This window comes from Gobio gobio, assembly GCF_949357685.1.
Source record: "Gobio gobio genome assembly, chromosome: 2".
Lineage (NCBI taxonomy): Eukaryota > Metazoa > Chordata > Actinopteri > Cypriniformes > Gobionidae > Gobio > Gobio gobio.
In genome coordinates this window covers 28,608,303-28,622,272 of record NC_137098.1, presented here as the reverse complement: position 1 = coordinate 28,622,272, position 13,970 = coordinate 28,608,303, and the positions used below count along the sequence as shown (strand labels likewise).

The 13,970-nt window shown below is 37.9% G+C and overlaps 1 protein-coding gene across 2 annotated transcripts in view; it reads right to left on the bottom strand.

The window, feature by feature from the left end:
- Positions 1–1,019: 1,019 nt before the first annotated feature.
- The window catches only part of tbc1d19 (TBC1 domain family, member 19), a 35,017-nt gene continuing 22,066 nt past the window's right edge, over positions 1,020–13,970 (bottom strand). Inside the window, exons 14-21 of one of the 2 annotated variants that reach the window (XM_079843515.1) lie at positions 13,439–13,523; positions 13,307–13,366; positions 13,104–13,136; positions 12,911–13,020; positions 12,728–12,819; positions 7,025–7,140; positions 6,673–6,743; positions 1,020–2,595 (exon numbers count right to left, since the gene is read on the bottom strand). In XM_079843515.1, the coding sequence (XP_079699641.1) occupies positions 2,521–2,595; positions 6,673–6,743; positions 7,025–7,140; positions 12,728–12,819; positions 12,911–13,020; positions 13,104–13,136; positions 13,307–13,366; positions 13,439–13,523 (642 nt within the window). In that variant the 3' untranslated portion in view covers positions 1,020–2,520. The remainder of the gene's footprint in view (positions 2,596–6,672; positions 6,744–7,024; positions 7,141–12,727; positions 12,820–12,910; positions 13,021–13,103; positions 13,137–13,306; positions 13,367–13,438; positions 13,524–13,970) is intronic. The other variant, XM_079843516.1, reaches the window with a different exon arrangement.

Here is a 13,970-nt window from a genome sequence, read left to right as displayed (position 1 = left end):
TTTGACCCACCCTTAATTGCTGTATAGTTCTAGCTGAGGCCTGTAAGAGTTTTGTTCGTGTTGTCGACGTATGGAGAAGATGCTGTTTTTTGTGCTGCTAATCAACTTTTTATGCACTTCTAAAGGACTCGGGCTATTGACACAATCATTATTTTTCGTATCACTGTGTATACAAAAGCTGAGGATGCCTGCGGAGCTGAAATCCAGGTTTGGTAAATGAGCATTTAATTTCCGACGAATGCTGTAAATTGACCAATCACACCTGACAGGTCAGCTGGCCAATCAGAGCAGAATAGACTCGTCGAGATGATTAGACAGACTGAATCCAAACAAACCATTTTAATACTCTGTGAGAAATGTGATGTGCAATGTATATTATGAGAAAATGTAAAAAAAAAAAAAAAATTGAACCTTGAATGCATGTAAACCATGGATGGATAGGAGACCTCCAAAACAAAATGAGGAACCTTTAAAATAGCATAATAGGAGCACTTTTCCTCATTTTGCATGTAAAAATACAGTATTTTTATATGCATTTTCTTCTGTCACAAGGACTTTTTTGTAGCTTGTCAACACCACTGATTACAACTTCAATCTGTTGATGAAAACAAAATATATGGAAATTTCAGATATTTGTTTTAAGAAGTGTGCTCATCACAAAATAGTGTATATTTACAAAAATCTGATTTAAATTCTTTTTAGGTACCTTGTATTTTCAGTCTTGAGTACAGGCTTTTTAGTCAAATTAAATGCATCACAAATATTAAAACAAATTAATTTAGCTTAAAATGTAACTTATTAACACTTAAACATGTTTTATCTGAAAACAAATTTAAATTGTACAAAAAAGTACTTCACATAAAGTACATTTTTGTACAATTTCAAAATCCTGTTTAGATTAATTCAAAATTCTGTTAGAATTACTGAAATAAAGTCAACTTTTACTAAAGTTGAAACAAAATCTATTCATGCATATGAAATGTAAAATAAATTAAAAAAAAACAACATTAAATTATATTGTGTGGAGAATGTACAACTTTTATTGAATAATGAATGACATTTTTAAAATGTATTTTAGGCAATTCTTAACTTGCATCCAAAAAATACTTAAAAATAAATAATATCTGTCAAGAAGTGGTGTTACATTGTAGAGAAACCAATATGAATATCTTTTGGCAATCAAAATATAACAAACATAAACAAGTTGCAATTTATAAAATAAAAAAAGCTACATTTATGTTACATTTTTGCACATGCAGAGAAGGTGTCCCCCATTTTCAATACAAACAGGTGATAAAGAAAAATGAACAATTCATTTGGTGTGTGACTTCAAAATTACAATCACATTTTTGGTCATGTCAGGGAGTGCAATGAGTTCTGGGTTTATTAATAGTCACACACAACAACCATTATGTAAATATGAGAGGCAAAACACATATCACAGTCAGTGCTGCTTTCATCATCCATGGAAATATTATGTTCATATTTTGATAAATGTTCTCATCCACATTCAGTGGCACTAAGCCAGAGTAACTTAACGTGAGTAAATGGCATCTATTATAATTTTAAGACTTCCACTATGCCAAAGATCCTCACAAGGCCTAATCTTTAAAACGTACACTACAACTACAAAAGCCGTTTAAATAGTACCATCTAAAATATCTTACAAAATGCACCTCATTATCACGGAAGACCATATTGAATTTTCATTCACAATATTTAGGTATGTGGCATGAAGCATGGCATAGATTAACAGAAATGATTTCATGAACAATAACAACAGTGGGAGTTACATACAGTATTCTCTTAGGCTTGCAGTGATAATATGGCATTAACACATTCATAAATAAGGATATATTTAAAAAGGAATGTTTAAGATAATAAATACCAAGTGACACTGCATATGATTCATATATTATTCAGTTCCATATCTAGTCTTGTTTTTCCCTTGTGTCACTATTACGGTTAAAAACAATGCAACCTTAAATGGGGCGTTGGGAATGCATTATACTCCTGTAATCGAATGCATTTTTGTGAAAAAGGATAAAAGTAGGTCAGATCTTTAATTTATCCTTTTGTAATTCAAAAGGTTGTGAGAGGCAGTTTCATACCAGAATAAAGCAAAATGGTTAGACGGTTTGTTAGAGGTATTGGTTACATCAGGAGAAAAGGAAAGTGGATATATATATATTGCTACTTCAAGGAACACTTCATCCAAAAATTGTCATTGTTATTTTGGCATCACCCATCCAGACCTGTATGACTTTCTTCTGTGGAACAGAAATGACTCAGAAAAGAGTTTTCGTCCATAGACTCCATACAACTAAACTAAAAGTGTTTGGTTACCAACATTCTTCAAAATATCATATTTTGTGTCCCGCAGAAGGCAGAAAGTCATACAGGTTTGGAATGACATGAAGGTAAATGATGACAGAATTTTCATTTGTGGGTGAAATATCCATTTAGAGTCAATATGAAATCCACTGGAACATCCAGGCACTAACACACACAAAGGGCTCCTCAGACAGAAGTGGCGAAGAGGAAGATCTGCAGCAAGGGCATCACCTTCAGGGTTGAGAGGTCAGCGAGGACAGCCTGCAAGAAGAAAAGAATTGAAAATGGAAAAACTAAGAAACATGGCTATGTTCTGTATAAGCGCTGCTGTAGATTTATGCTAGTTTTAGGCATGACATTACCTGCATTTACATGGACCCTAATATTTTGATTGTAATCAGACTAGTAGCACAGTCTGAATAAAAAAAGTCACATGTAACCATGACAGTCGGAATGAATTTGCCAAATTCGATTAAAATTTAAAAATATTAAAGTTTGGGTTTGACAGTTGCCAGGAGAACGGTACTTGCTTGACTGCATTGTGCCAAGTGTAAAGTTTGGTGGAGGGCAGGTTATGGTGTGGGGATGTTTTTCAGGGGTTGGGCTTGGCCCCTTAGTTCCAGTGAAAGGAACTCTTAATGCTTCAGCATACCAAGACATTTTGGACAATTACATGCTCCCAACTTTGAGGGAAGAATTTGGTATAAGCGCTGGTCCCTTCCTGTTACAACATGACTGCGCACCAGTGCACAAAGCAATGTCCATAAAGACATGGATGAGCGAGTTTGGTGTGGAGGAATTTGAATGACCTGCACAGAGTCCCAACCTCAACCCGATAGAACACCTTTGGGATGAATTAGAGCGGAGACTGCGAGCCAGGCCTTCTCGTCCAACATCAGTGCCTGACCTCACAAATGCGCAAATAGAAGAATGGTCAAAAACTCCCATAAACACACCCCTAAACCTTGTGGAAAGCCTTCCCAGAAGAGTTGAAGCTGTTATTGCTGCAATGGGTGGGCAAACTACATATTAAACACTACGGATTTAGAATGAGGTGTCATTAAAGTTCATGTGCATGTAAAGGCTGGCATCCCAAAACTTTTGGCAATATAGTGTACATATACACACACACACATATATACATACACATCACACACATATACCATTTTTTATGTTAAACATGACAGCATTAGTTTAAATCTTTTCTAATCTGCTCGAGAGGACATGTAAACACTTGATCGGATTGAAAACCAAAACTGGAAAGAACTGCACATAGCGTAATGATGTAGGATGCACAGAATGAGCTGTTGTTGGTGAATGAAGTCAAGTCATTCTGAATTTCTCCTTTCCGATTTATTAAAAATGGCACTTTAGCATGAGAGCGCAATCCCATAAAAGTACCGATGGGAGTGGAAAATTCTGCGGGTGATTTACTGACAATGCGTACATTTAAAGAACAGACGCAGCCGGATCATTTGCATTATGACCAACACAATCTACCAAGAGCAAAATAAACGTCTGGTTTAAGATATGCTTTTTAGGGGCGGTAAATAATGGTGCAAATACCAGTAAAATGACTAGCGCAAACCTTAGTAAATCACCTTGCATGATTTATTTAAATACTCTCCTCCCATAAATTTTACGTCTGAAAGGGAAACTCCTACAAATGCATATGCAATTAGGTCAGCCTCTAAAATAATCCTGTCCACGCCTATGTAAGCATAGCTACTGTAAATAACCATGAGAGAAGCATGCATTCAGATTGTCTGGAAATAAAAACACAGGACACTTAGTCGAACTAAAAGAATGCATAACCGCCAATCCCGTTTCACAAAATGGCGTCTAGTGGCCTGCAATTATGTGGCTCAAGAGCTTGGAAGGTGCTAAGAGTGCATCCGCCTCAAAGGAGCCGTTTGGGGCGGGGGCCTTCAAGTTCTCAAGCTTCGGTCCTTATGGAATTGGAAGCAAATAAATTTAGAGTCCCCTATCAGGTTAGCACGTCTCCTCTAATGTTTCATGACCAGGCTTGGGCTCTAAAAATACAACGTGTTATGATACTTTCTCCAGTAGAAGCCAGGTGGTACATAAGCAAGCAGATACTGTCCAGCAGCATCTTCACAGCGTTTTGGGGCCCGGGCCCGTGCGTCACTGCAGGTTACAGATAGAATTAATGAAAGCTGGTCAGATGCACTTTTACTACACCCGTCAATCAAGCAACTGCATCCGACAGCGCAGCCCTCTTAATGGCCATGGATGCTTCAATAAAAGTTGGACATGTAGAAATCCATTTTTTAACAAAAAAATTTTTGCGCTTTTGTATATTAAAATGTTAAACTAGACATAAATATACACCGACGTGTTGATGTGTTAGAAGCAGGCAAAATGGGCAAGCGTAAGGATTTGAGCGATTTTGACAAGGGCCAAATTGTGATGGCTAGACGACTGGGTCAGAGCATCTCCAAAACTGCAGCTCTGGGGTGTTCCCGGTCTGCAGTGGTCAGTATCTGTCAAAAGTGGTCAGAGGAAGGCACAGTGGTGAACCGGCGACAGGGTCATGGGCGGCCAAGGCTCAATGATGCACGTGGAGAGCGAAGGCTGGTCTGATCAAACAGACGAGCTACTGTAGCTCAAATTGCTCAAGAAGTTAATGCTGGTTCTGATAGAAAAGTGTCAGAATACCCAATTGACCTATCGGGAAGCCCCGCCCCCTTTAGTTACAGTTGCTAACTCAGACAAACAAACAGAGTTGCTAGCTGTCTTACAAGGACAGCTGTCAGTGTGAAAACCTTATCCCAAGATGTTTTTGGACACAGAATGTAGCGGACCCCCTCCTATTGATGGCCAAACTTTACTGATGGTTTATGAAGTTTATCACTCCAAAAAAATCACAGTAAGAGCTGAACAAACAAAGCATAGTGCGCATTAACGTCTCATTCACAAACTCTCTCTCTCTCTCTCGCTCTGTTGCATTATCATTAACATACAAAACACAGCAAATTATTCAAAAACACTCATACAACGAACAGCAAACAAACATATACAGACCGTATGCCTTTTCGGGGGTGCTAATAAACTGTAAACTTTGTATCTGTAAAACAACTCTGATAAACTGGTAGCTCTCCCTTTCACTAACTTACCCGTAGACCATAACACCCATCAAAATAGGAGTCCTCCTAAGTAAGACAGATAATGCAGACCTTAAACATATCTAAACTCCAAAAACAAATTAGACAATAAATCACAATAAAGTCCTTGACATGTAGACCTTCGTTTATGTGTTTTTGACCTACACTGTTACATGATGTGAGAACAGTTAACGTTAGTTATTTCAGTTTATATGTTAGCAGGGACTCGCTAACTTTAATCGTAACTTAATGAGAGTAAGACAACCAGAAAATCCTCTCAGGATACCTGGAATCAGTGTCACAGTACCCCAGACACATCGTTTTACCATTTTTGTAGCATAAACACTATTAAACCGATGAGAGCTTCGGATTTTCCAATGTTTCTCTATGGCGCTGAAACCTAAAGGTGTCCGAGTTCCGGTCCCAGCGCAACTGATACTCAACTACCATTGGCTCATCTGCGTTCGAGGGGAGGGGCTTACCGATAGGTCAATTGGTGGGTTACTATTGAAACGACTGGATTTCGTCCCTGAGAAATTCAAAGAACAACGGTAAATGTGACCACACTTTAAAGTTGTTTAGATCATAATTTTAACAGTTTTTCTAAGGTTTCGGGATTTATTGCATCAACAATGTATGTAACTTCACACACAAAATGTTAGCAAGTGTTTTTTCCTCACTAGATTCATGTTAACACTCATACTGTTTGTCTCTATTAATGGCTATAATATTGAAATTGTGAGTTTACAGATTGGCCCTATTCACTTCCATTGTAAGTGCCTCACTGTAACTCAGATTTTTGCATATATTTAAAAAAAATTGTTTTTAACAAAATGCCACTGTCAATTGAGCTTAACTTTTACATAACCCAAAACATTCCTTGAATTAATTAGTTTTAAACTGTTAAGCACACAAAGACACAGGACATATACACACAAACGCACATACAGTGTTGATAGTTAACTGTCATGCTAAAGTTCCCATCACACTTGACATCACGTAGTCTAAACATTTTAAAGCTGGGTGTGTGGTACTTGGTCCACTTTTAAAAGTGGCTATCCCAGCAATTTTAAAACATGTGCCTTGGGTGGACTGGGTTACTAGTGTTGGCTGCGAGTGAAGACACTATTTCTGTATTCCTTAACACTTGCACACACACACAAACACAAATTTACACACACACAAACACAAACACTTGCTTGCAAGTAACAACCTCAGCTGATGCCAGTGATGTCACTTCCATTAGATTTTCGGCTCGGAAGGCAAAGACTGCAGCGGCCAGGACTGAAAAAGAGGGACAGACAAACAGTCATCTTCCAGGAAAATGGGCGTACGTCATGTGACTGACTGACCCTTTCTTATTTAAGAGTGCATTAACGTAGAGGCTTTCCCTTCAAAATTAAGGTAAATTAAGAACAGTTTAACACCTCCTTAACACTGAAATGATCTATTTATCCATTCAATTACTGACATCAAACTCTGAAGATGTGAAGTGACAGTAAATTGTCTGTGTCATGTTCACAATAGCTGGCAAAAGGTCACACATTAGGATATAATCGACCTACCTGCCACTATCTCTAAGGAACCGTATCCTAGGATACGGTCCCATAACAACAGGAGCTGGTCAGTGGACAGGTATCCTGAGAAGGCTCGGACTATCCACTTAAAGGCAATACGCAACCTAAGAAAGATACACACCGCACAATGAGAAACCAAAACATACTAGGTGTAGATCTAAACACTTCTATTACAATTATGTCTTATTTCACAAATGTTGAGGTGTGAGACTTGTGTGTGCATAATTCAGCCACTAGATGGAGCGGCACTGTTACAATAGATCAGCGTTTCACTGAAGTGACCTGAAATAAGGTCTGAAATTTGAGTAACGTAAGCATTGAGCTTTGGATTTTAGCACATTGCTATGTATTTGCTGAAGTGTTTTAGTTCTGGTGGTCCATAAATAAGGCTTTAGTCTATTTTTCATTATAAATCTTACCTATCTTATCATCTGGCAGGCAGAAATCGTCAGTCTTAATAAGTTTTGCACAGAAGTTTATCAGTTAAGGCTGGAGGTTTAGAACAATTTCCTAGCCCTAGATATAAGAGATGAATTTTATTTTATTTTACTACCAATCTAATGATAGTGTAATTTTTTAAGGATCTGGACTCAAAATCAAATTAGATTCAACAAATAGTCACAAAAAAAACAACAACAAAAAAACGGAGATTTATATAGAACCCTATTACCACTGTGCCCAGGAGAAATACGACTATTGGTTATTTGACATTTTTTCAGTAAACAATAATAAAGGCACATTTTCATAAATATATTTTTGTGCTGTCAAATCGATTAAATCGCATCTAACATAGAAGTTTGTAAATATATAATATACATGTATGTATGTATGTATGTATGTATGTATGTATGTGTGTGTATATACATAAATACATACATACATACTAGGGCTGTGCAATTAATCGAATTTCGATTTCGATTTCGATTTTGCCTCCCAACGATCACCAAAATAGTACAATCGAGAAAAAACGATTATTTTGCCTTGCGTTCTGAATGAAACGCGCACGCGCTCATCCGCCCCTCCCGAAGCCACAAACTTTCTCAGATCGGGAGTCTCGTGTGCAGAATTTAAAAACTCGGCGCGAGTAAAGATGGCAGAAGGAGGGCAGTTACAGCAGCGTTTGGTGAGCAAAAAAAGCAAAACCAACTCCGTTGTCTGGGAACAGTTTGGCTTCGAGGAATCAGACGACGAGCAGAAACATGCTACGTGCAAGATTTGCTACATGGTAGTGGCTGCAACGCAAGGGAACATCACGAATTTGTTTTACCACTTGAAAATTAAACACAGAGTGACCTATGACAATCTAATAAAGAAACAAAAACTGACGAGAGCAGGGGTGCCGTGTAAACGTCCTTTTTTCCCCTCATATTTTTCAAATAATTCTCTCTTTGTAAACTTTGTTCAATGCATGCGAGTGCTGCCGTATGTTTGAATATGACCAGTCGTTTTCACCGTCATCACCCGGGTTTTGTGCCAGAAGACGCGAATGAGAAGCCGCGCGCAGTGAGAAAATGTATCTCTGTGCTCTCATCCGAGAGCGCGCACACGTCTCTCAGCGCGCAAATACTGAGTTCTCTTTCAAGTCTTGCTCTTGAACGGACAAACTCACACAAAACGTATGTCAACATGTCCATCTTGATGAGTATCCTAGCAGACATAGTCTGTATATGCCTTAAGTGAACTTTATACAGTCGAGAAAGACGACGCATATCCGATCCGGATTGAATAGCTTTTGTAAGTTTAATAGGATTCATCTTTAATTTATGCACTCAAATATGCAATGCTATTTTACATTTGATACATTTCTGTACCTGAAAACTAATGTTAGACGTACCTGAAAAGCATATCTAGCCGAACCATATTGTTGATCTTATTTATTTGTGATTATCATTTTTACGTGAATACTTTTATACTTTGATTTGAATATATGTTATATTATTTATTTTAATAGATCAAAAAGTACAACAAATGTTACAATTTCAATTGAATTTTTGAAAGGTGTATTTTTAATAAATACAACACATTCCCAAAGTCATGTGAAATAATTGTGTTACATAATCGTGATTTCAATATTGACCAAAATAATCGTGATTATGATTTTTTCCATAATCGAGCAGCCCTAATACATACATATATATGTGCAAACACACACACACACACACAGGGGGTTTTTGTGAAATGTGGGGACATTCCATAGGCAAAATGGTTTTTATACCGTATGCCCCTGCCCCTTAACCTACCCATCACAGGAAACTGCACAGTTTACTTTCTGCGAAAAAAAAAACTAATTCTGTATGATTTATAAGCCTTTTGAAAAGTGAGGACATGGGTAACATTCTCATATTTCACCCTCTCCTTGTAATACCTATGTCATACCCATGTCATTATACACATTTGTGTCCTGATATTTCACAAAAACATGCCCACACACACACACACATACATTTTTAAATAGTTTTATTAATTGACGAATGCTGTACTACAATGGATGGTCTAGATCAGGGGTCTCAAACTCGCGGCCCGCAGGATGATATTTTGTGGCCCCCTTCTTGACATCAAAGTTTAGTGTTAGTGCAGCCCGCGTGTTTTTGCGGAGTCGTTGCGTGTGCAGCGCTTGCCGCGCCCTTTGTGTGTGTGTGTGTGTGTGTGTGTGTGTGTGTGTGTGTGTGAGTGAGAGAGAGAGAGAGAGAGAGAGAGAGAGAGAGAGAGAGAGAGAGAGAGAGAGAGAGAGAGAGAGAGAGAGAGATGGCTCGCCCCTCCCTCATGCAGTGTAATTGGTTGACACCGCGTGATTGACAGGAACAGACGAACGAAGCTGATCAGACAGTTGAAACGAATGTGGTCTAACAGCGTTTGTCAATGTCAAAATTATTGAGATGGCCAATCAAATCAAAGTATGCAGGGTTTACGTTCTCTTTTGGCTCATGCACAGTCTTCACACACAGACGAGCGCGTCAATCTATCGCTCAATGCCGTTGCTGAGAGCGACTCTATTCTTTCCGGTGAAATCATAAATCAAAATGCAAACGTGTCCATGATCTTATTATACAATCATTGATGAACATCTTTGATTTGACTGAAGAAAAACTATATGAGAGCAGATTAGAACCCGGAACCTTTGACACGGTTTACAAAAATTCTATCACCAGACCACTAGGGAATCCGTAAGTAAATCGCGGATCTATGTATTTATTCACTAACTCATGCAAAGACTTTCGGGACTAATAATATATTTGACGCAAATGAATGCAAATATTGTTTACAAATAGTCCCTAAAAGATTATTTCTCAACTAGAATTAGACTTAGAATTTCGCTCACTGTTCTGATTGACCTGGTTACGGCCTTGCTGTGAATTATGGTTACGGCCTTGCTGTGAATTAGTCTATTATTTAAAATTAAATTAAAATCATTCATTATTTCATATTACATTATTTAATTTCTATAGGCTATATTTAGTTCAAATTCAGATGAACAGTTCATGTTCAGAAGAAACATTCAGTTACTGTTAATAATAAAGATTAAGAAGATTGGATCAGTTGTGCTACTTTTTATGTGTAATACTTGATGCGGCCCAGCCTGACCCAGAGTCTACCTACAGCGGTCCCCAAGGTAAAATGAGTTTGAGACCCCTGGTCTAGATGGATGGATTTCTGGATGGTTGGTGATTGGCCAGCACGTTCCAACAAGACTGTGACGTCAGGAGCTAGAAGGTGATGATTTGGCCTGGAATATTCGGAAGTGAGATGGAAGGTCCCTTAAGGATGTCAAAATGACTTCTGCAAGATATGTGGAGTTTATAACTGACCATTATATATATATATATATATATATACATACATATACAGTGAGGAAAATAAGTATTTGAACACCCTGCTATTTTGCAAGTTCTCCCACTTAGATATCATGGAGGGGTCTGAAATTGTCATCGTAGGGCATGTCCACTGTGAGAGACATAATCTAAAAAAAAAATATCCAGAAATCATAATATATGATTTTTTAAACTATTTATTTGTATGATACAGCTGCAAATAAGTATTTGAACACCTGTCTATCAGCTAGAATTCTGCCTTTAAAATCTCCACCTCCACTCCATTTATTATCCTAAATTAGATGCACCTGTTTGAGGTCATTAGCTGCAGAAAGACACCTGTCCACCCCATACAATCAGTAAGAATCCAACTACTAACATGGTCAAGACCAAAGAGCTGTCCAAAGACACTAGAGACAAAATTGTACACCTCCACAAGGCTGGAAAGGGCTACGGGGAAATTGCCAAGCAGCTTGGTGAAAAAAGGTCCACTGTTGGAGCAATCATTAGAAAATGGAAGAAGCTAAACATGACTGTCAATCTCCCTCGGACTGGGGCTCCATGCAAGATCTCACCTCGTGGGGTCTCAATGATCCTAAGAAAGGTGAGAAATCAGCCCAGAACTACACGGGAGGAGCTGGTCAATGACCTGAAAAGAGCTGGGACCATCGTTTCCAAGGTTACTGTTGGTAATACACTAAGACGTCATGGTTTGAAATCATGCATGGCACGGAAGGTTCCCCTGCTTAAACCAGCACATGTCCAGGCCCGTCTTAAGTTTGCCAATGACCATTTGGATGATCCAGAGGAGTCATGGAAGAAAGTCATGTGGTCAGATGAGACCAAAATAGAACTTTTTGGTCATAATTCCATTAAACGTGTTTGGAGGAAGAAGAATGATGAGTACCATCCCAAGAATACCATCCCTACTGTGAAGCATGGGGGTGGTAGCATCATGCTTTGGGGGTGTTTTTCTGCACATGGGACAGGGCGACTGCACTGTATTAAGGAGAGGATGACCGGGGCCATGTATTGCGAGATTTTGGGGAACAACCTCCTTCCCTCAGTTAGAGCATTGAAGATGGGTCGAGGCTGGGTCTTCCAACATGACAATGACCCGAAGCACACAGCCAGGATAACCAAGGAGTGGCTCTGTAAGAAGCATATCAAGGTTCTGGCGTGGCCTAGCCAGTCTCCAGACCTAAACCCAATAGAGAATCTTTGGAGGGAGCTCAAACTCCGTGTTTCTCAGCGACAGGCCAGAAACCTGACTGATCTAGAGAAGATCTGTGTGGAGGAGTGGGCCAAAATCCCTCCTGCAGTGTGTGCAAACCTGGTGAAAAACTACAGGAAACATTTGACCTCTGTAATTGCAAACAAAGGCTACTGTACCAAATACTAACATTGATTTTCTCAGGTGTTCAAATACTTATTTGCAGCTGTATCATACAAATAAATAGTTAAAAAATCATACATTGTGATTTCTGGATTTTTTTTTTAGATTATGTCTCTCTCAGTGGACATGCACCTACGATGACAATTTCAGACCCCTCCATGATTTCTAAGTGGGAGAACTTGCAAATAGCAGAGTGTTCAAATACTTATTTTCCTCACTGTATATACACACACACACTTTTATGTTGGATGCGATTAATCACGATTCATCGATTTGACAGCACTAATATATATATATATATATATATATATATATATATATATATATATATATATATATATATATATATATATATATATATATATATATATATATATATATATATATATATATATATATATATATATATATATATATATATATATATATATATATATATATATATATATATATATATATATATATATATATGCATTGTGAACTCACGGTTGGGCTCCAATCTCTCGTAGATGGTAGAACAGTTGAGGAAGATGAGTCTGCAGTAACCTCTCAAACTGCAAGCACAGAGACACTATACCCTAACAAACACACAAACACATACAGCGACCATCAACCTAAGCAAACTGACACAAATCAAATGACGTCACACACGGACACACAGATACTTACAGATGGATGTGAAGAGATTGAGTGTAATCTGAAGAAATAGCGAATATACATCTCCCTAAACACGCTGTAAAGCTTAGATGGCTCGTTATATAAGAAACACAGAGGGGCAACTGCAGCACAGGATACAGACAGACGCTTGCTTAGAAAATTGATTTTGCAATTTGAGGATATGTGCTTTATTCTTCATACTCACCGTACATTGAGAAGCCATGAAATGGGATGACACCTGCGGAACAGACAGTTCATAATTTGATTACAGTTATAACAAAATTGTTTCATAATAATGTTAAACTAATAGATCATCTAATAAATGCACTGGTATAGGTTTCACATATATTTTAGAGAATCTGCTGGGTCATGATATTATGCAAATACTTGAAAAAGCTGCTGTCTCACCATTTGGGGGGTAAACCACAGCACACTGCTCTGAGCCAGACTTGCCTGAGAAAAAGACAACTTTACAGACTAAATATAAACTAAGGAAGATATCAAAACTTTGCAACAAAGATAAATATTCAAAGACGTTACTTTGGACGTAAGATTTAGGCGGCGTAGCGCTGTTGTAGTTGAAATGCTCAAGGACTGCAGTGTCTCGTGAAAAACACAGCAAGACCTGTGGAGAAAAACAATGGAAAAATAATTGCCAACACAAACAGTAACAGATTACTATAGCAAAACACACTTTGTATCTTTGGTAAATTGCTTATTTCCTGGTTCAATTACATTTGAAGAGGCACTTTAGGGTTTCAGCCTGCTGAGGTCAAGCATGTTCTTTCTCTTTTATTATTTTTCCCATAATGGAAATATAATTTATTTTAAAAACAGAATCCTTTAAAAAAATCAACAAACTTAATTTGTTTTAAATGCATTTCTGAAGATTTCTAACCATAAGTGGCCAAATACAGTTCTAGCGACCTAAAAGCTCAATTACAGATGATACCAAACTGGACAATATATGTTTCATATTTCGAAATATTTGGCAACCATCCAAAACACCCTTGCATCATGGTAGCGAGTTTTGCTCGGCCACTCACATTCTCTTAAAAAAATTTAAAAAATT